Source organism: Amphimedon queenslandica, unplaced genomic scaffold (genome assembly GCF_000090795.2).
Source record: "Amphimedon queenslandica unplaced genomic scaffold, v1.1 AMPQUscaffold_12803, whole genome shotgun sequence".
NCBI lineage: Eukaryota > Metazoa > Porifera > Demospongiae > Haplosclerida > Niphatidae > Amphimedon > Amphimedon queenslandica.
Window position 1 is genome coordinate 14,309 of NW_003546961.1, and position 21,511 is coordinate 35,819.

Below are 21,511 nucleotides of genomic sequence, written 5' to 3' on the forward strand. Positions count from 1 at the left end.
TTTGTTTATCCTATCACTCGTTGTCATGCTAACTGGACTATTGTTCACAATAACAATATTCTCCAGTCAGTGGATGCAGAGGTCATGTGGCAGATACTGTCGCAGTTCCTGGGATCCTTTCTATAGATTCAAACCATTCCTTGATGCATACACTGGGCCATATAAGGACAAGTATAGATACTGGACTGGACTCCTACTGATAATACGTCTACTACTGACTACTGTATTCTCATACACCACAGGAGCAATTCCAATAGTCAATAACTACATTACTGTTTTCATTGCTGGTCTCCTGATACACCTTCTAGCAAAGGAAGTGTATCGTAATAAGATACTAAATGCACTGGAATTATTCTACATGGCTAATCTTGGTATAACAGCATTCTCAATAGCATTAATAAATCAATTTAAATCAAACTTTGGAGCAACTTCTACAAGTGTAATAACTGCAATATCAGTTAGTCTGTCAATGATTGCTTTCTTGATTACAGCAGTAGCTCACATTTGCACAGTAATCAAAGGATATTGCTGTTCGAAATTAAATTTCACTTCCCCATTTCAGCAGTATGAGTTTCAAGAAGAAGAGCCCCTTTTGAGGGATAATGAAAAGCTTGACTATTTGAGTGCAAAGAGAGAACAATTAATATTTTATTAGTCCCATAGTACTAGTTTTAATAGTAACTTAACTTTGAATGTAGCTTCTACAGTAGTTGTATTTTATATTTTAAGATGTTAAAAAATACTTATGCTGATCACGTGTATGCACGTGGTTAAAGTATACGGATTTTGTGCACGTAACAATAAGGTGTGGTCCGCCACACCCACCCACGTGTCCACCATCATGTTGTCTTCCTTGCCAGAAGAATGGAAGGAAACAGAGAAAAAGAGAGAAGAGAGAGCTCTGGAGGATCCCAAAACAAAAGAAAAAGTCATCAGATATGACAGAAGAAGTAATCATAGCCGACCTAAGAAAGTATGATCAATAAAAGTTAGATAATTTAGCTATTTTGGGGGATTAGAAGATAAAGTATTTTCAATTGAAGCATCTGGTGGATAAAAGTGAAGAGGAGGGACAGAGATCAGCTACTCATGCAGCACGTGCTGAACTGATACACAATCTCGAGGAGCCAGGGTAATACTAATAATAACAATACTAATAACAATAAATATGATGAAATGTTTGTACTTTGTATCTCTCATAGTTTAATTGTGGCTGAGAACAGCAATGAGCGTACAATTGATTTGACTCAAGAGGAAATTGTAGGTCAGGCTCCACTAGCAGTCGCTACTCAAGTGAGTCACTGGCTTATTGTGTGAATGTCGTGTGATTATTATTTGTAGTATTTTAATATTAAGTTGAATGAGCTTGGACCATACTCTATCAATTATTCAAGAAGTGGACGGTACAATTACAAGCTTTCTTTCTCTCTACGTCTTTTACATTTCTATCTCTTCTTTGTCTTCCTTTAATTTTTTATGTCCTCCATTGCTTGAGTCTCATTCTCCTCTTTCCTCTCTCCTTTCTCTCAGTCAGCTCCTATTGGGTGGGTCTAAAGGTCACATTGCTTCATTTGATTGGAGGTCTAAGAACCTTGGCTGTGAGATACAAGTGCTAGAGACAACACGTGATATCCAGTAAACATAATGAACCCTTACTTTCAATTATGTTGTAGTTGCTAATATTTTGTATTAGTAAAAAAGATTATGGTGCTATTTTATGGACCTTCATAGGCTAGGTACATGTATTCCATTTAAAAAATAACACAAAGAGGATTTTCCATTTTTATAACATTTTCTAATACATATTGATGCCCTTATGCTGTGTAGAAAGTTTGAGCCGATTCCAACTTGAATTTTTTGAGTTATGACCATTTTTTAAAATATGCCAAAATCTGAAAATTACCCTGTACTATAGCCCATGGTTTTTTCAAAAAATGGCTCTGAAATCAGTTCCAATTTTTGTTACGTTTTCTGATACATATTGATGCTCTTATGTTATGTAGAAAGTTTGAGCTGATTCCGTCTTAAATTTTTCAAGTTATGGCCATTTAAAAAAATATGCCAAATTTGAAAATTACCCTGTACTATAGCCCATGGTTTTTCCAAAAAATGACTAAAAAATCACCCCAAATTTTTATTACATTTTCTGATGCATATTGATGTCCTTATGTTATGTAGAAAGTTTGAGCCGATTCCAACTTGAATTTTTTGAGTTATGACCATTTTTTAAAATATGCCAAAATCTGAAAATTACCCTGTACTATGCCCATGGTTTTTTCAAAAAATGGCTCCGAAATCACTTCCAATTTTTGTTACATTTTCTGATACATATTGATGTTTTTATGTTATGTAGAAAGTTTGAGCTGATTCCGTCTTAAATTTTTCAAGTTATGGCCATTTAAAAAATATGCCAAATTTGAAAATTACCTTGTACTATATAGCCCATGGTTTTTCCAAAAAATGACTAAAAAATCACCCCCAATTTTTATTACATTTTCTGATACATATTGATGTTTTTATGTTATGTAGAAAGTTTGAGCTGATTCCATCTTAAATTTTTCAAGTTATGGCCATTTAAAAAAATATGCCAAATTTGAAAATTACCCTGTACTATAGCCCATGGTTTTTCCAAAAAATGGCTAAAAAATCACCCCCAATTTTTATTACATTTCCTGATACATATTGATGTTCTTATGCTATGTAGAATTTTTGAGCTGATTACGACTAAAAATTTTTGAGTTATAGTGTATGCTTGTTTATGAAAAATATTTTGTATGATGATTACATTGTTACCAATTATGATTTTTTTCTGAGAATACTTTTTCTGTTACTAGTTATCTTCACAATGAGACAATGTTTGCTGCCGCTCAGAAGCAGTTTGTGTACATCTATGATAGAACTGGTACCGAGTTACACAGAATATCAAAAATGATGTCAGTCAACAAACTTGGATTCCTTCCTTATCACTTCCTCTTAGTCTCCGCAGTAAGTCAATTAATACACTAGCAATTTCATTAACTTTATATTCATGAAATGTGAGCCAATTCTGATTTTAAAAAAATGCAAAGTGAAGTAATGCAGAATTGTTTACTTAAGGATACATGTTTTAGTAATAATTGTTTGTCTGGTTGGTAACATTGCCTTCGTAGTAACTTAGCATTGTCAGTACAAAATAAAAACTACCGTATAGCTCCAAATTTTCGTCAAATTCGTCAGGTACTTTTGCTTGACAAAATTTTTAACCAACGAAATTTTTGTTCCACGTGGGTAGCATGCGGATAAATACCAAAAATGACGAAAATTTTTATTGACGAAAATTAATTTTAACAAGAAATTAAGATTTTGACGAAATTTTTGACTGACGAAAATTTGGAGCTATACGGTAACATGTTGTATACATGTACATGTACATTAATATAAGTTGGATTGACCACTTACATTGTATGCATGTACAATGTTAGATGACAGTATTCCAACCATTGGTTAATGAGTCATACTACATGTACATGCAATACCAATACTAGACTACATGATAGTTTAATTATGATATAATACAGCCGGGAATATTGGCGGGAGTTATATTCGGTAATTTTGGAGCCACGTGTCATTGTCAGTCATTGTGCATGCTCAGAATGAATCAGAATGATGGATTTTATAGATTTCATATTGGCAGTCATTCGGCATATTGCCATTCCATCAATAGTCATTTTCTCCAACTGTACCATAGTCTGTTGGTGTTACAGCGTTATACTAGTAAATACATGATAGTTTGTTGGTCCTACAGACTTACAATGCTCCATTGTTGTCTTGCAGGTACAATGACTGTATAAATTCATGTGTATAGTGTATCTTATCTTTTGTCCAACCAAAGAGGAGAACAATAGGGGGACACTATAGGAATACAATGTAAGATGAGAGTATTCCAACCATTGATTTGAGTCATATTACATGTAACAGCAAATACTAGTACATGATAGTTTAAATGCATGATACAGTTTAGTCCAGACATAGGGTCAAATATTCATTCATTGTATTTCATTGCAAGTGCAATTATGAGTAATAATATCAGCTGCAAATACAATTGCAAATACCACTTTTAGTATTGTATTTAATTACATTGCAATTACAATTGAGAGTTTTAGTTTAAATACTTTATGCTTATTACATACAGCACAATGTTACTAATGAGCATTAGTTCTTTAAAGCATTTATCAAACAGACTGCCTATAGCTTTTCCTGCACTACACATATAGGTACATGTGTCTTAATGTACATGTACATAATTATGAAGTCTACGTATGGCAGTATTTTTACAATTAAGTAGTGACTTTCAGGTTGGTAATTAAATACAATTGCAATTACATCTGATTTTTGTTTATAAATACGATTACGATTGCAATTTATTTGACCCCAGCCCTTCAGGTCACAGCTGGAAATGTTGTCAAGAGTTATATTTGTTAATTTTGCTAAAAATTTTGCAAGTGATGGGTTTTATATTGTCCATTTAGGAGCCACGTGTCATTGTCAGTCATTGTGTATGCTCAGAATGAATCAGAATGATGGATTTTATAAACTTTATATTGGCAGTCACTCAGCATATTGCCAATCCATCAATAGTCATTTTCTCCAACTGTATGGTAGTCTCTTGGTGTTGCAGTGTTATACTAGTAAATACATGATAGTCTGTTTGTGCTGTAGTGTTCTACTAGTATATACATGATAGTTTTGTTGGTCCTACAGACTTACAATGCTCCATTGTTGTCTTGCAGGTACAATGACTGTATAAATTCATGTGTATAGTGTATCTTATCTTTTGTCCACCCAAAGAGGAGAACAATAGGGGGACACTATAGGAACATGTTTCCTTCCTCTTTCCTCTACTGGTTTGTATAAAAGTAACAGGACCAGTTTCTAGTTTATTCTTTGAGGAATATTCAGTATGGTTTCATCGGCTGAGTTTGATTCTAATCTTATTGATCTTGTTGGTATATATCACGAGGCTCATGGATCCCTCCAAAGGACCAATGTCTATGCCAATGGTATAATGCAGGTTATGCTTTTCCTTTCTGTCAATTATCGAGGAGATGCAACTGGACTCGAGGAGACGATAAAGAGACATGTTCATGATCATGCAGTTATATACCAACTGAATGATAATAATGGTTTACAGGATGAAGTGACTTATGAAAAATCCTATACCAGTAATGGCTGCCCTCATGATATAGAGTATCCTGGTGTAATGAAAAATGACTCTCCAAAAAGCACCTCGGATATCAGGGCCCCCTTTTTCTTCATTGTGCCATTTAATTCTCCTACTGGGACGTTCAAATGGATAGGAGAGCTGAACTCTAAACAGACGAAAACACATTTAACTGTTGAAGTGAGACCGTTTACAGTATCGGCTGATTATTTTGAGATTGAATCAAGAGGTTTGTACATGAAAGCAGAGCTACGGGTTTTAAAATACAAGGATGGCAAATTTGGGGCCAATCAGGTTCTATATAAAGTTACACCCTACAAAGGCATAAAGTTTGATGGGGCCAATTCATGGATTGCGATGGTTGATAGTAATTCCGCAAAAGCTGGAGCTTTCGTAGAATACAGAAACACAAAGCCAAGAGTGGCCGAAAACTCTTATATTTATTCATCTAGGAACGAGTGGGCTGAAAATGGCGATAGGATTCCTTTCGCTCATAAAAGACTTACCTCTAGTTATGGCTGGGAAGATGGAATATACATTCCAGAAGATGCTGTAGATGCTGCCTGGAAGGAAGGCATAGTCATGATAAAAATAGCACAACATTCCCTGGGCATGACTAGAATTGATTCCTATGGTTATTGGCTTGAGAACTGGAGAGAGTATGAATTTGAAATTTTAGATACTTTAGGTAATCGTATTTTTATGTCGATAAACTGGAACGCTGGTGACTGGTTTGGAACATGGACAGTTCATCAAGCATATCCCGTACCTGCATGAAAATACATCATGGACCGGCTATCTATAAAGAATAGGACTAATTTTTCATAGGACCTTTTGTTTAACTGTACTTATTTTTGATAGCTAGGCCTTTTTGAACTATTTCTGATAGGACTTTTTTGTTTAAACTATTTTTGATAATATTGATAGCCGGAATTTTGTTTAACTGAAAATTTATTTGCCAATAATTGTTAAATAACGAAAGATCAGTTAGAGTGAGATTTACATGACCTGGCCGTGTCTGTAATCATTAAGGAATTGATTCCTTATAGTAAATGTGTCACGTGTGACTACACTATAATAGCAACAATACTTTATAGCTAGAAACTTCTGTGGCCCAAAATTTTTGAGAATGTTTTGAATTTGAAAAAAATTGCAAGAATAATTATTAAATCCTCCAAAAATTAGGTGAATTAAAAGGTGTGGCCCACCACGCCCACATGGCTAATATCCTGAATAGAGCTTTGTGTCATCGTCAGCTATAGTTCAGGTAAGTAAGGAAGAGCAGCCATTGATCAGTGAAGAATAATAGTGTGTTTGAGTAGAAATGATTCGCAAAAATAAAATCAGCAAAAGTCATTTTTTGGCAATTCGAAAAAATTTTGGGCCACAGAAATTTCTAGCTATACAGTAGTTGGGAGTTTTTAATTGTAGTATTGCACACAAATGCTAATTGGGATGAAGTAGTAGTTCTGTATGTACGTACGTCTGGGTATAAGTATAAGAGGCAGAGCTAGGGAGAGTTGCATTATTTATGTGCATGTTTTGTGTAGTTGCAAATTTTCACAGGGTTTATTTGTTGTGAATAAATGAACTTCTAAAAAAAATTGGAGTCAAACCTGCTATTGTGAATGCCTCTATAATCAGGACAGGTAGTAGTGGTCTTAATAATTTTATATTAATGTAATGAGGATACTTCCATAATCAGTACAGCATTACTGGGTCTGGAATAGACAGATTTGACTGTACATGTAATACATACATTGTATAGTTTAATTGCATGATACAGTATAGCCAGAAATATTGGCAAGAGTTATATTTAATAAAATTTTGCAATTAATGAATTCTATATTGGCTACATGTCACTGTCAGTTATTGTGCATGCTCAGAATAAATCAAAACGGTAGATTTTACATTGGCAGTCAGTCAGTCATTCAGCATATTGCCAATCTACCAATATTAATTTTCCACCAGCATTTCCAACTGTACGGTAGTTTGTTGGTGTTGCAGTGTTATACTAGTAAATACATGATAGTTTGTTGGTCCTGTGTTTTTACTACAGACTTAATTAACTGAGTTGTTGTCATACAAAGGCTTGAAATGTTAGGCTGGGAAGATTCCACACTAATTACTTAATGAGAGTTCCAAGTTGCATGATTCATTTGAATACTGTATTTCCTTGAATAGGGACCCTACTCAAATAAGTGCCTATCACTAATATATTACCACTATGGATACGCATATTTTAACCAGTGTTATCTGCTCATGTGCTTAGAATGGTCCAATAGCCTAATTGTTTATCCTCAGTCTTAGGAACATAGAGTCGTGGGTTTGAGCCTGGGTTTTTGCGCTTTTTTATTTTATTTTTTGTGATTTTGCCTATGCCTAGGCCCTTATTTAAGGAAATACGGTAAGCCATGAGTACGATTGAAGAAATTGCAAATTTAATTCCTTTGACCATGTACTATAGTACACAGTCTTTATGCCAAATTTTACCGAACTTTCTCTCCTCCTCATAGAATGAGTATGGTGTGTTGTCATATCTTGATGTATCCATTGGTCAGTTTATATCACGGCACTACACTAAAATGGGTCCACTGAGAGCTCTGTCATCCAATCCTCACAATGGAGTCGTCACATTAGGTCATCATAATGGAACTGTCAGTATGTGGACTCCTAACATGTCAAAGCCAGCTGTGAAGATGCTCTGTCATAGGGGGAGGGTCTCTGATATTGCCATTGATAGAGAAGGAAGGTAGTGTATAATTTTGACATTGTTTATATCATGAGTAAATAAGTATCATGTACTAGCATGTATGCATATAATATGTCATCTCTACTTATGTGTATCATATAGCGTCAAATTTTCGTGATTTTTGTGATTGAATGGACAATCACAAAAATATTTTTCACGAAATTTAATTTTGATATAAATGTGGGGGTGTCCCATCACGCCTGTTATTTGTTTCTCTGGCACAGCTAAGAGTCTCTCCTATAAAGAGAGCCCACCTTTCTTGGTATACGTGATAGCCACGGATACACGAAGGGAATTAATATCGAATAATGCTACCACTCATGTTGCTTCTTCTCCAAGTCCAGCTGCAAGGCTAGCTAGCTACTAGCTGCCACGTGGATAGGCGTGGTTTTAATCATCACGAAATTTTATTTAAATCACAAAAATTTTTTAACGGAAATTTACTTGAAAGCAAAAATGTATGGAATCACGAAAACTTTCACCCATGAAAATTTGACGCTATACGGTATATCTACTAATTTGTGATGATGTCAAGGAATATACATACATGTACAACTTGTACATGTACAACTTCAGTAAAATAACTTGCATTTTAAGGTCTTTTTTACACTGGCAAAAGTAAAGCTGCATTGATGCGCATTAATCATGTTTACACTAGAGTGGTCTTAAATTAATGAAAACGCACAAAGTGCTTTACAAAATGTGCCAGTGTGAAAAGGCCTTTACAACAGTAGCAATAGCATTGTACTTGCCCATGATATGTAGTATACACAGTGGACTGTAATGCTACCATTTTACACTACAATATATGTCTTCTTTATTTCTACTAAGGTATATGGTTACTGGAGGGTTTGATGCTAAGATAAGAGTGTGGGACATTAGGCAGTATAAACCAGTCAACTGTTTCCCTATTGCTTCCCCTCCTTCATCACTTGATATCAGTCAAAGGGGACTCTTAGCATTTGGATATGGCAGTCGTTGTGAGGTAAGCCTAAAGGCTGATTCACACTGCACAATTAACGTAATGTAAGGCTATACGTTAAGACAGAAAGTGCTGTACAAATCGATGGGCACCGTTTACTTAAGGTATGGATAGAGATTATTTCTATTCTTACCTTATGTAAACGGTGCCCATTGGTTTGTACAGCACTTCCTGTCTTACCATAAATTAAGCCAATTAAAGACAACCTGCATTATGTCATTACAGGATGCATTGCATTTTGACAAAAATTTCAAGGATAGATTTCTCCATTTTTTTTTCTGATACACATACATGTTGTTATGTTTTGTAGCAAGTTTGAGCTGGTTCCAATCAAAATTTGATTTTTTACAAATTTTTAAAGTTACTCAAAAATTGGACCAAAGTCCCTGTACTATAGTACAGGGTCTTTGGCCAAATTTTGCCAAAAATGACTAGGTGAGAAATCTCCATTTTTATAATGTATTCTGATACATATACATGTTGTTATGTTGTGTAGCAAGTTTGAGCTGATTCCGATCAAAATTAGATTTTTTACAAACTTTTCAAGTTATAAAAACTCAAAATTATGCCCTGCACTGTATAGAACAACCAATTATTTTTGCCAAGAAATTACTAGAAGAGAAATCTCTATTTTTATAATTTATTCTACATGAAGTCTCTCCTTTATCCTCCACCCATTTCTTTTTTAGATTTGGAAAGATGTTTTTAGTCAGTCAGAGCCATACACTCCTTATCTTAAGTATCGTCTCTCAGGACAGCTACACAAACTTCAGTTCTGCCCCTTTGAGGATTGTCTTGGCCTGGGACACAGTAACGGGTTCACTAGCATTGTTGTACCAGGTATATATGTGTACTATAAATATTGCATAGTTGGTAATTGTTATACTTTTTAATTTTTTGCTTAAACAATGTAGATTCTAGTATATGATTTTCTAAAACAAAACTTGCCAGAATCATTAGCTCTATAGTATCATATATTTTATGTCAATAATTATGTTTTCTGCTGTTAGGTGCTGGTGAGGCTAATATTGATGGTCTTGAGGTTAATCCTTATCAAAGTAAAAGACAGAGGCAAGAATGGGAAGTGAAGGCATTGCTGGAGAAGATACCAGCAGATCTCATAATGTTAGAGCCACAGAACCTCACTCAAGTGTACACTGGGCCAATAGAGGCTGAGAATAATGCACAAGGGAATGACAAAGTAATTTCATTGTTCTATTTGTGGTTGTAGAGTCATTTTGCTTTTATTCCTATGACAGCACATGCATGTACTACTTTACTTTAATTTTGTTTTTGGCAATTGGATTTGGTAATGAAAGTTGTTTATGTTTAGCTATCATTATCATATAGGAGCTATTCTCCTTACTACCAATTTAAAATTGCCAAACTAAAGCAATGCTGTATAGTGGTACCATTTTTTGCTCAATTAAATGTTTCTTTCTATAAACAGGGCAAAAATCACAAAAATTGCAAAAAAACAAAAGATATTGAGCCTGCTGCCTTTCTATGTTAATAACATTAAGAGTTGTGCACTTTAACTTTCTGTAGGTGAAAAAGAAAAAGATTGTATTGAAAATGAAGAAGAGAGGTCGTAGCACTCCTGGTAAACTAGCTTCCAGGAAACAAAAGATTTTGGACAGGAGAGCAAGGGTGAGTCATTATTACATCATCAATTGTGTTACTCTGTTGTACTATTAATAGCAACTACTCAAGGCAAAATTGAGATCAACTAAGGCAAAGGGTGACCAAATGAAGATGGAAGACAAATCAATTTTAGATCGATTTAAGTCTTAGGAACTTATTTAAACTGATGAAAAGTTTTTTGTTTGTGTACATACATGTATTATTAATGCTAGAAGAGACAAAGTGATGCTTTTATATAATATTAAGTTACACAGGTCTGTAAACCAGGCCTTAGTCAAAAATATCTATAGATAGCTCATGCTGCCCCCTTAATGTTTACATCCACCTAATAAAAAGCTCATTATCTAAATTAGATTTAAAAGTGTTATCATGTATTATACAACAATCCTAGATGTGGTTACTCTTGCTGGGACTGAAAGTCATTTCACCAGAATATGCTCCTCTTATCCTTATTTCTCTGTTGGATTTTAGCAGTAGCCTATGGTAAGCTTATACTTTTACTATCTTGTGTACTGGTATAAGTGTACATGATATAATTGCTCTCTTTCTGTACAGGTTGTGTGGAAGGTGATGTACAGTTAGTGGATGGGGATGTGCCTAATGTAGGAAGAGTAGAGATTTGTATTAACAATGAATGGGGCACTGTGTGTGATGATGGATGGACTCACACTAATGCTGAGGTGGTCTGCAGGCAACTAGGATACCCTACTTATGGTAGGATACTAAACTTAGTGATTTGTAGTTGATAAATAATTGGTAATAATTTGGCATTTACAAGTATTTTTTTCTTATTAGGTGCTGCATATCTTAATAGAGCATTTTTTGGTCCTGGAGCTGGGCCCATACATTTAGATGAAGTAGTATGCACTGGATCAGAGGAGACTATACTCAACTGTAGTCATTCAGGGATTGGTATTAATGACTGTAATCATGATGCTGATGTGAGTGTGCATTGTCAAGAATCAGGTACACAAAATGATCATTCATACATGAAATTAATTTCAGTTTGTAATAGTACCTAATGAAGAGTCTGTTCCCAATATGACTGTGTGTAGCACTGATTTCAATGAACAACGATTGACTGCATTAAAGTATAATATATATTCATTAACAAAGCATTTTTGTCAATGATATTAATTTTTAGTGCCAATGGAAGATGTGAGCCTTACTATCAAAGAGATAGCCCAGCACTATGTGACAGTGTCTATAACTCTGATCTCCATTATGTTTATATCCCCAAGACTCGTTTTAGAGGCTCCCAATATCTACTAAGACAGTTTGCAGAGGAAGTAGTTGGTTTCATTCCTACTATACCAGAAAGCTGTCGTGGGATTGCAGTTGGAGTCCTGTGTACCCACTACTACCTGCCTTGTGGATTCAATGATAGCCTACACCTACCACTCCCTATATGTCCTAATGTCTGCCAGTACATGTCGGAAGTGCTCTGCCCTGATATCTGGTTGTTCACCATTAACTACCTTGCTTCTGATCAAATTGAATCGCAGTATAGGAATGATCCAGGAATCGTGCTGCCAACATGTGACAATACAGATAACCTGATTAATTTCTTGAATCTCACGAGTGACTGTTGCTCTAATGGAGGTATTACAGTGCCACAACCAACCACCACAACAATTCAAAGTACATAATATCTACTCTACTCAAATCATTTTAACTTGCCTTGCATGGTTTTGTGCATGATATTACATGTACCTTTTCATGTATATGGCAATGAAATCCTATAATGTTTATACAATAGTTAAGATCTGCTGATACTGTGATTTGATTAACTTATCCTGTTACAGGTAATGAGGTAACAGCTTCAACCTCTTCAGCAACAACACTCCACTCTACTAATGCAACAGCAATTGAGACTAGCCTATCCCCTTCATCATCCATTGATATTATTACCAGTAGTAGTCGTGTACGACGATCTTCAAATCGGCTAGCAATCATAATACCAGTGGTGGTAGTCACTTTGATAATAGCAGTGCAGATAAAGATTATAATAATTTTTGTCTATTGTCTGATAAAGAAGAGAAGAAATAAGGCACAGTCAATGAGACCAGTCACAAATGGGGCTACTAGATCTATGCCAATAGATAGTGACAATCTTCAAGAAGATAATCAACATGTTGAGATTTCATCTCATTATATTGATCAGTTATCAAGCCATTTAATATCAGGGCTGAACCTCACAATACAGGAGTCTGTGGGTCAAGGTCAGTGAGGATTACATCAGCTAGTGATCAAAAAATATTATTTTTAAAATTGTTTATAATAGGTGAATTTGGTATAGTGTATCGTGGGCTGATATCGGTCAAAAATGATATACCACAAGCTATTGCTGCAAAAACTTTAAAAGGTATTTATCTGTGTGCATATGAATGTATAACCATTACTATGTTACATTTGCAGGTTTTTACAGTAAGAGTGATATTGACTCCCTACTGGAGGAGTGCATTATAATGATGTCATTTGATAATTTAAATGTATTACCACTGATTGGTGTGTGTCTTGATCTTGGACCAGCTCCATACATTATCATGCCTTTCATGTCAAGAGGAAGTTTATTGTCTTACCTCAAGAAAGAGAGACCTAATCTTACAGTAGCTGATACCAGTGAAGAGGATATTGTACTGAATGTCAGGAAACAGTTACTCTCCATTTGTTTACAAGTTGCTAATGGAATGTGCTACTTAGCTTCACAGAGATTCATTCATCGTGATTTGGCTGCTAGAAACTGCATGTAAGTCATGAATAATTAAGTTAACTATTAAGTTTTTCTGATATATGTGCATGTTATTATGTAGTGTAGCAAGTTTGAGCAGATTCCAACAAAATTTATTTTTAAAGTAACTGAAAAATTGGGCCAAAGTCCCTGTACTATTAGTAACGTGGTAGCGTTACTAAGTAGGATTCACCCATGGCTGCCACGACTTTTGCAACCTTGCTATTAGTACAAGGATTTTGGCCAAATTTCATCAAAAATGAAAAGTATAGATTCCTTAACTTTTATAATTTATTCTAATGCATATAGATGTTCTTATGTAGTGTATAAAGTTTGAGCTAATTTCAATTAAAATTTAATTTTTTATGAATTTTTAAAGTTGCTCAAACTTTGGGCCAAAGTCCCTGTACTACCGTATAGCGAGAAATTTTGGAGGGAATTAAATTTGGCGAATTTGGCGTTATGATAGCCAATCGCCAAAATTAAATCCGCCATTTTGAGCCATTATACGCATGCTCAATGGCACGTGGACACCAATTCGCCAAATTAAAATCCGCCAATCACCAAAATTTAGCAATTCGCCAAATTTTAGTCCCTCCAAAATTTTCCGCTATACGGTATAGTACAGGGTTTTTGTCAAAATTTTACCAAAAATGACTAGGAGAGAATTCTTTGTTTTTATAATTTTTTCTGATACATATACATGTTTTTATGTTGTCTAGCGAGCTTGATTAGATCCTGATCAAATTTGGATTTTTTATAAATTTTTAAAGCTGCTCAAAAAATTTGGCTATTTTTCCAATAATCTCTAAGAACGAAATCTCAAACCATATGTAAGGCTTGTCATCTTATAAAGCATGCTTTTTAGCTCACTTAGAGTATGCTTTGTGGGATTGTCTATTTTGTTATTGTTACAACAGAGTCCAGAATAATGCCAAACTAATCCTTTACTAGATTATAACCTTAAAGATTATCTAATTGCATTAGTAGCCTAATTAAACTTTACACAAATACAATTTTATAGGATTGATGATAATGGTATCATTAAAGTAGCTGATTTTGGTCTATCAGAAGATATATATGCTAAAAACTACTTCAGACAATTTAAGAGAAACAGCAATGACTCACCATCCTTGACAACTGTTAAACTACCAGTGAAATGGATGGCAATAGAGAGTCTCCATGATGGACTGTTCTCTAAAAAAACTGATGTGGTCAGTTATTGACAAAATCTACATAATTATGTATGCTACAGTAAATTTTATTTACTAAAAATATTTTTAAATTTACAGTGGTCTTATGGTATATTGTGTTGGGAAGTGTTCAGTCTTGGTAGAGCACCTTATCCTGGTCTAGATCCAGTAGGAGTAGTTGAATTTCTTGATACTGGAGGAAGACTACTAGCTCCACGTGGTGAAGCCTGCTCAAAAGAAATGTATGTAATGGACTATGCTCATGAGTATCTACTGGGTTTGTTATTGTGCTTTAATTATAACTAATGATGCATATCATGATCATTTTAATAAACGTTGTAATTCCTTATCCTTATATTATAGATACTCATTGATGACTTCATGTTGGTCTGAGTCTCCTGATGATAGGCCAGTGTTCAGTGATTTAGTATCATCAATCAATGCACTCATTGAGCCATTGGCTGGCTATCTGGACTTTAATGGGATTAGTAATAACTTTAATAATAGTATTGAAGATAATGATAGTGTACAATAATTATACATAATATGTAAATTAATTATTTTTGTCTGTATTGAGTAAACATTGTGAATGGGGCTCAAAAAATATTTTATAGATTTAATTGTTTTCCATGGAAATGTTTTAAGTGAATTAATGATAAAATTGTGTGAGTTATTAAATCTAGCAGTTATTAAATTGGCAGACCAATTTAATAACTAGTATTTTTGCTAGACTATTTTGTAGTTTCTTTTAAAGAGTATCATTGCTCGGGTTTCAATCAAAGAGCTCTTAGCCTCATCTTTCAGTATAGATTGCTCAATGGCCGTTGCCATCTGGATCCTGTTAATAATCAGTTGCTGCGAGGGAAAGCCTAAATGGAGGAGTAAGCAATGTGGGGCTTCAGCAACTCCCAGATTAGTTTGTAATTTTTATTATTAATGTAATTTAAATCATTAGTGAAATAAGCATAAATTCTGAACACCATTAGCCTTCATTTTTTACCATATAGTCAGTTTAATTACGATCTACGCCCTGATCAATTCTTTAATTATAAATTGTCTTGATTGTATTGCTTTTTTCAGCCTCTGCATGTCAAGGCCCATCACACTAAGCAGTATAAAAGTGTGTATGCAGGGATGTATAGAACTGTGTGTATGCATCTTCCCGATAATGTATTTGAAATTTGTAGTGTGTTTTAGTACTCCATCAGTTTATTTTGTTATTACAGATATAACAAATTACAAGTGTGTAGTGTACACACTTTAAATCTTTTCCACAGCTCTATGCTAACTATTAATGTTGTTATCCTCGTGTTGTGGGAAGGTATAGAGAAATGGCAAGATAAAGACTGCTTGGTTGAATTTTTGTGCATCCATAATCATTGATTTTACCTAGTGGTAAAACAGCATTATTATTTTTGCATTCAATTCCTTATTTATGGTGAGAAGATGTGTGGAACCATGCTGTGTGTAATGATGCTGCACATTATCGTTTTAATTTGTATGCATAGGTAATTTTTAACAGATCAACTGGCAATCTAAGCTTTGCAATTTCCTTTAGATAACTAAGAGTAGTGTATTTTAGTACATACTCTACCATGGAATTATTTTTATTATGGTTTATAATACTTTGCAAAAATTAATTGCACTAGTAAAGAAAAATTTAAAATATAATGTAAAAGTCTCATAATAATAGCATAAAGTATCTTTTTTTTCATGTCTACAGGTCTCTCAGAGGTGTCGTATTACTTTACAACATGCAATGGAACTGGGGCAAATGGCACATCATATCAATCTTGCCTCCAATACTATCAAAATATTAATTCTCCCATTCAACATTATCTTACTGATGATTCAGAAAACCTTGGGTTCTTTGGTGGACAAACGTTCACATTTCCTCGCTCAGGGACTTACAATGTAACCGTTGCTGGGGCTTCTGGTGGCCGAGGCTTATGCAACATTAAGAAATCCAGAGGTGTCATATTACAAACTCAATTATTGATTGACACACAAGTGAATGGCTCTGTGCTTGTGCTAGTGGGACATAGAGGACTTGGGCCGTGTGATACTAACTCCACATACAAGCTATGCATTAATCCTCCTACTAATCTCACTGAAGCTGATGAGTGTCTGTCGATGTGGAATGCTGAGTCTCTTCCTTTATTCAAATCAAGACTAGGAGGAGGAGGAGGAGGAGGTGGAAGTATGATATGGCCTAGAAACTCAACTGGTGGTTACTCCCAGTCTATTCTTCCATTCATAGTAGCTGCTGGTGGAGGTGGCACTTCCCTACAGACCAACTATGACACCATTTTAACTTCTGTCAATAACAACGTAGACCAACTGAGAGTTGGTAATGAAACAAACGAAGAACTTTATCAGAGATTTATTGATGGAAGACCTTCATATACTGATAGTCTTGTAGACAATATTGGTAGTACTGGAATGAGACCTGGAATTGGAGGAGAGAGTATGAGCTTTTCCTCTGGGGCTGGCAGTGGCTGGTATGCTCCTCCAAACATGAAAGACATTGATGGACAACTTTTAAGCAAAAGGTTAGTTTTTTCAAGAGGTGGCTTAGATTGTATCTTGGGTCTTAATTTTTACAACACTGGTCTACCATTTAAGAGTGTTAACGGTGGATTTGGGGGTGGAGGTGGCAGTTGTGATTCCGGAGGAGGGGGAGGTGGTTTTGGGGGAGGAGAAGTATCAAAATCAAGCCCAGAAATACCAGGTGGAGGTGGATACTCACTGATAACAATCAACAATACGAGAGTTAATAGTACTAGCAGTGGAATGAATGATGGTGATGGATATGTTAATATAATACCAGTGGACTGTGGGTGTACCAGTGGCTGTAGAGTGGATGGTAATATGTATCAGTGTATATGCATTGAGCCAGCTGTGCTAGCTAACAATGGAATAGACTGTGTATCAATAAACAGTAAGTGAACATTTATGAGCTTTAAACTTCCTGTGCTGTCCTATAAAAAATTCTTTTGATAATTCAATTTAAATTGAGGATACTTGCAAACTGGTATTCTATACCATTGTGTGAAAGATTTTTCTATAATGCAATCTGTGAATTTATTATTGATAATTTATTTTTATGCTTATTTTTTGTTCAATTTATTGCACCAGTTAACAAGTACCCCCTTATTTCATGTATTATACTCTTATTTTCAGTGAGATCATTTCTCTATTTTGTGCATGATATTACATGCACTTAAGTCCTACCTTTTCATTTATAGCAAAGTGGTTATACAACAGCTGATACTATAATTTTGATTAACTTTTCCTGTTACAGGTGATGAGATAACTTCAACAGCACTCTTCTCTTACTCTGCAATATCAATTAAGACCAGTATATTTCCTTCAGCCTCTTTCTACACTGATACAACATTAATTGATACCACGATATCCCCTTCATTATCCATTAGTAATACTGTACAACCATCTTCAGATCGACTTGCAGTTATTGTAATACCAGTGGTGATAGTCACTGTGATATTAGGAGTGCTGGCAGTGCTTATAGTGATATTTTTTGCTTGCATGATAAAGAAGAGAAGAAAAATGAAACCAGTCACAAATGAAGCTACTAGATCTATTGCCTCCAGTAAGTACATCTACTTGTAAAAATGCACAGTATATTCTGATTTTTTAAACAATTAAAGTACACAAAACATGTAAACATATGTATGTTTTATAATAGACAGCGACAACATTAATTCTAATCAACTTAAGGAGATTTCGTCTGAATATATAAAACAGTTATCAAACCATTTAATATCAGGCTCAAGTCTCAAAATACAGGAGTCTGTTGGCCAAGGTTAGTGAAGATTACATCAGATAGTAATCAGAAATGTATTTTTAAAATTGTTTATAATAGGCGAGCTTGGTATAGTGTATCGTGGGCTGATATCAGTCAAAAATGGCATGCCACAAACTGTTGCTGCAAAGACTCTAAAAGGTATTTATCATTATTATTTGGTGTGCATGTGAATTTATACTTATTACTATGTTACATTTGCAGGTCTTTACAGTAAGAGCGATATTGATTCTCTACTGGATGAGTGCATTATAATGATGTCATTTGATAATTTAAATGTATTACCACTGATTGGTGTGTGTCTTGATCTTGGACCAGCTCCATACATTATCATGCCTTTCATGTCAAGAGGAAGTTTATTGTCTTACCTCAAGAAAGAGAGACCTAATCTTACAGTAGCTGATACCAGTGAAGAGGATATTATACTGAATGTCAGGAAACAGTTACTCTCTGCTTGTTTACAAGTTGCTAATGGAATGTGCTACTTAGCTTCACAGAGATTCATTCATCGTGATTTGGCTGCTAGAAACTGCATGTAAGTCATAATTTTGTTTGTAAATTATTAAGTTAATGAGCAGAATACTACATGTGTAACATGCTCTGCAACATAATCACAAATAACAAGAGTAATGCAACTTTTTGTCAGATACATATACATGTTCTTATGTTGTGTAGCAAGTTTGAGCTAATTCTGACCAAATTTGAATTTTCTATGAATTTTTTTAGTTGCTCTAAAATTGGGCCAAAGTCCCTCAAAAAAATTTTTTTCCAATAAGCTTATTGTAGTATCACAAGCCATATGTAAGACTTGTCATCCTTTTTATCTCACTTAGAGCATGCTTTGTGGATAACCATGATTCTGCCTATTTTGTTATTGTTATACAGATTCCAGAATAATGCCAAGTTAATCCTTTACTAGAGTATAACTTTACAAATTGTCTAATTGCATTAGTGGCCTAATTAAACTGTTGACAAATACAATATTTATTCATAGGATTGATGATAATGGTATTATTAAAGTAGCTGATTTTGGTCTATCAGAAGATATATATTCTCAAAACTACTTCAGACAACTGAAAGGCAATAACTCATCACCTGTTAAACTACCCTTGAAATGGATGGCATTAGAGAGTCTTCATGATGGACTGTTCTCTGAGAAATCTGATGTGGTCAGTTATTGACAAAATCTACATAATTATATATGCTACAATAAATTTTATTTACTAAAAAATATTTTTAATTTTACAGTGGTCTTATGGTATATTGTGTTGGGAAGTGTTCAGTCTTGGTAGAGTACCTTATCCTGGTCTAGATCCAGTAGGAGTAGTTGAATTTCTTGATACTGGAGGAAGACTACTAGCTCCACGTGGTGAAGCCTGCTCAAAAGAAATGTATGTAATGGACTATGCCCATGAACATGTACTGGGTTTGTCATTGTGCTTTGATTATAACTAATGATACATATCATGATCATTTTAATAAACGTTGTAATTCCTTTTCCTTATTATAGATACTCACTAATGACTTCATGTTGGTCTGAGTTTCCTAATGATAGGCCAGTGTTCAGTGATTTAGTATCATCAATCAATGCACTCATTGAGCCATTGGCTGGCTATCTGGACTTTAATGGGATTAGTGATAACTTTAATAATAGTATAGAAGATGATGATTATGTATGACACCAACTTGTCCTGTTAATAATTATTTTAGTAGTGTTTACATGTGATAGGTAAACTTCCTGAATGATGCTCACTCAAAAGAATTGTTTATAACATGTCTTGTATAAAGATTTGTATAAATTAAATTATAAAATAAAATAATAAAATTATTATTCTTCCTGCCTTGCCATAATTTGGCATTCTTTATGAGACAGAGTGCAGTTACAAGGGAGTCTAGGTTAAACAGATAACTTACAAATGACCAACAAATTATACACAAACACATGATATAAAGCATATAATACTATCTCTATATGTACTACGAAAGAAGTGACGCAAAAATCATCATATCCTGTTGTTTTGAATGCTTCAAACTTTAGACAGTGTTGATGATGGAGATGGACTGCTATCCTTTGATTCGATTTTTACATCCAAGTCCTCTCCTATAGTAAATATAAACATCAACATTAACAATGAAAACAATAACAGCTAAAAGTAGGTCATAATGAGCATACCTCCATATGTTCCTAGTGTATACTGTCCATAAATATTTTCTACTACTGATTTCTTTTTCTTAATGCCATTCATCTACATTTATTGTGATCATCTATTAGATGAAGTATATATATTCAGATACTAACTCACAGTGTCACTGGATGAGTGGAATCTCATTCTACTAAGTATCGTGGAATTGGCTTGTTTCTTTTTCCACCATCTCACATAAGCTTCTCTTACCTACAAAAGTAATAATTAATTATACACAATAATATAGAATTTATACACTTACATTGCTTGAGAGTGGTACGTATAATATGAATATAATGATACCCTGACCGGCAGTGAAAATCGTTGAAATGTAAGCGATAAAAATTAGTTGCCTTGTGAAGAATAATATATTCACTATGTATCCAATGCCCATTACTATTGTCAGTGACAAAAAAGCCTTGATCCAATATCTAATTATGTTCACAGATAATGTAAGGTGCATGATGTGCTGTTACATACTTTGTTTGGAATGATTGTTTCTTGTGAATTTGTTTCTTTTGGTGTCTTTTCATAATGACTATAGCCATAACAAGGAAGCCGACATTTGCCTAGTTTCATTATCAATACGTTGATCAGTAAACAGAAGGTGACTCACCAAAATGATTAGTATAACAGGACCAATGAATGACCATATGAATCCACTCTCATAGTTTAACCAGCAACTGTATTAATAACAGTACAAACAAGAAAATTAATTAATGCACTTTCGAAACTTACGCAACAAGATCCCCATTATCATCATAATAAAGGTAGTGACTGTGATCAGAAGTATTGACCAAAAATCCAATTGGCACTATAAAAAGCATATACAAAGCAGGAACTCCTACAATAACATTTAAAAATAATGTTTTATTTATTACTATGGGCTGTACCGTAGCTGAGGACTGTGAATCCAATGATGTAGTGTTTGGGATGCTTCACAAAAACCTTCACCAGTGATACATATAGCACAACTCCTTCCATTAACATCCACATGAAT

General features: G+C 34.4%; 4 protein-coding genes across 6 annotated transcripts; 3 read left to right on the top strand and 1 right to left on the bottom strand.

The window, feature by feature from the left end:
* Positions 1-816: 816 nt before the first annotated feature.
* LOC100633781 (WD repeat-containing protein 46-like) lies at positions 817-10,859 on the top strand. Its single transcript, XM_020002920.1, has 12 exons — positions 817-973; positions 1,020-1,132; positions 1,203-1,293; positions 1,342-1,403; positions 1,531-1,635; positions 2,835-2,985; positions 7,717-7,952; positions 8,784-8,937; positions 9,624-9,774; positions 9,945-10,135; positions 10,483-10,584; positions 10,636-10,859. The coding sequence occupies exons 1-12, from the start codon at positions 842-844 to the stop codon at positions 10,726-10,728; spliced, it is 1,581 nt and encodes a 526-aa protein (XP_019858479.1). The 5' UTR covers positions 817-841; the 3' UTR covers positions 10,729-10,859.
* On the top strand, positions 4,451-6,181 carry LOC109586711 (uncharacterized). The gene is made up of 2 exons (XM_020002921.1): positions 4,451-4,769; positions 4,828-6,181. The coding sequence occupies exon 2, from the start codon at positions 4,940-4,942 to the stop codon at positions 5,975-5,977; it is 1,038 nt and encodes a 345-aa protein (XP_019858480.1). The 5' UTR covers positions 4,451-4,769; positions 4,828-4,939; the 3' UTR covers positions 5,978-6,181.
* Positions 10,860-10,937: 78 nt separating the features above from the next.
* Positions 10,938-20,062, top strand: LOC100633909 (hepatocyte growth factor receptor-like). 3 transcript variants are annotated; one of them, XM_020002918.1, is made up of 11 exons: positions 10,938-11,061; positions 11,134-11,292; positions 11,374-11,544; positions 11,594-11,669; positions 11,723-12,219; positions 12,384-12,800; positions 12,863-12,943; positions 18,533-18,863; positions 19,323-19,497; positions 19,577-19,719; positions 19,839-20,062. In XM_020002918.1, the coding sequence occupies exons 1-11, from the start codon at positions 11,013-11,015 to the stop codon at positions 20,005-20,007; spliced, it is 2,268 nt and encodes a 755-aa protein (XP_019858477.1). In that variant the 5' UTR covers positions 10,938-11,012; the 3' UTR covers positions 20,008-20,062. The 3 variants fall into 3 exon arrangements, with proteins under 3 accessions (XP_019858477.1, XP_019858476.1, XP_019858478.1); XM_020002917.1 differs by lacking the exons at positions 18,533-18,863; positions 19,323-19,497; positions 19,577-19,719; positions 19,839-20,062 and adding exons at positions 12,997-13,327; positions 14,334-14,523; positions 14,602-14,744; positions 14,866-15,151; XM_020002919.1 differs by lacking the exons at positions 10,938-11,061; positions 11,134-11,292; positions 18,533-18,863; ... (1 more) ...; positions 19,577-19,719; positions 19,839-20,062 and adding exons at positions 12,997-13,327; positions 14,334-14,523; positions 14,602-14,744; positions 14,866-15,151 and having other exon boundaries at positions 11,463-11,544; positions 11,584-11,669.
* Positions 20,063-20,090: 28 nt separating this feature from the next.
* On the bottom strand, positions 20,091-21,507 carry LOC109586712 (adhesion G protein-coupled receptor L2-like). The gene is made up of 8 exons (XM_020002922.1): positions 21,405-21,507; positions 21,250-21,355; positions 21,128-21,194; positions 20,992-21,080; positions 20,774-20,942; positions 20,632-20,721; positions 20,502-20,574; positions 20,091-20,429 (listed from the first exon to the last, which is right to left on the bottom strand). Exons 1-8 carry the CDS (start codon positions 21,505-21,507, stop codon positions 20,356-20,358), a joined length of 771 nt encoding a protein of 256 aa, XP_019858481.1. The 3' UTR covers positions 20,091-20,355.
* Between the last annotated feature and the right edge of the window lie 4 nt (positions 21,508-21,511).

Coding starts and splice junctions, on each gene's coding strand:
- LOC100633781 (XM_020002920.1), top strand. CDS start 842: ATGTTGTCTTCCTTGCCAGAAGAATGGAAGGAAACAGAGAAAAAGAGA. Junction 1,404..1,530: donor AATTATTCAAGAAGTGGACG/GTACAATTACAA, acceptor CCTTTCTCTCAG/TCAGCTCCTATTGGGTGGGT. Junction 2,986..7,716: donor ACTTCCTCTTAGTCTCCGCA/GTAAGTCAATTA, acceptor TCCTCCTCATAG/AATGAGTATGGTGTGTTGTC.
- LOC109586711 (XM_020002921.1), top strand. CDS start 4,940: ATGGTTTCATCGGCTGAGTTTGATTCTAATCTTATTGATCTTGTTGGT.
- LOC100633909 (XM_020002917.1), top strand. CDS start 11,013: ATGCTCCTCTTATCCTTATTTCTCTGTTGGATTTTAGCAGTAGCCTAT. Junction 12,220..12,383: donor AACCACCACAACAATTCAAA/GTACATAATATC, acceptor ATCCTGTTACAG/GTAATGAGGTAACAGCTTCA. Junction 12,944..12,996: donor TGCTGCAAAAACTTTAAAAG/GTATTTATCTGT, acceptor TTACATTTGCAG/GTTTTTACAGTAAGAGTGAT.
- LOC109586712 (XM_020002922.1), bottom strand. CDS start 21,507: ATGTGGATGTTAATGGAAGGAGTTGTGCTATATGTATCACTGGTGAAG. Junction 21,081..21,127: donor CTGTTATACTAATCATTTTG/GTGAGTCACCTT, acceptor TAATGAAACTAG/GCAAATGTCGGCTTCCTTGT. Junction 20,943..20,991: donor AAACAATCATTCCAAACAAA/GTATGTAACAGC, acceptor GAACATAATTAG/ATATTGGATCAAGGCTTTTT.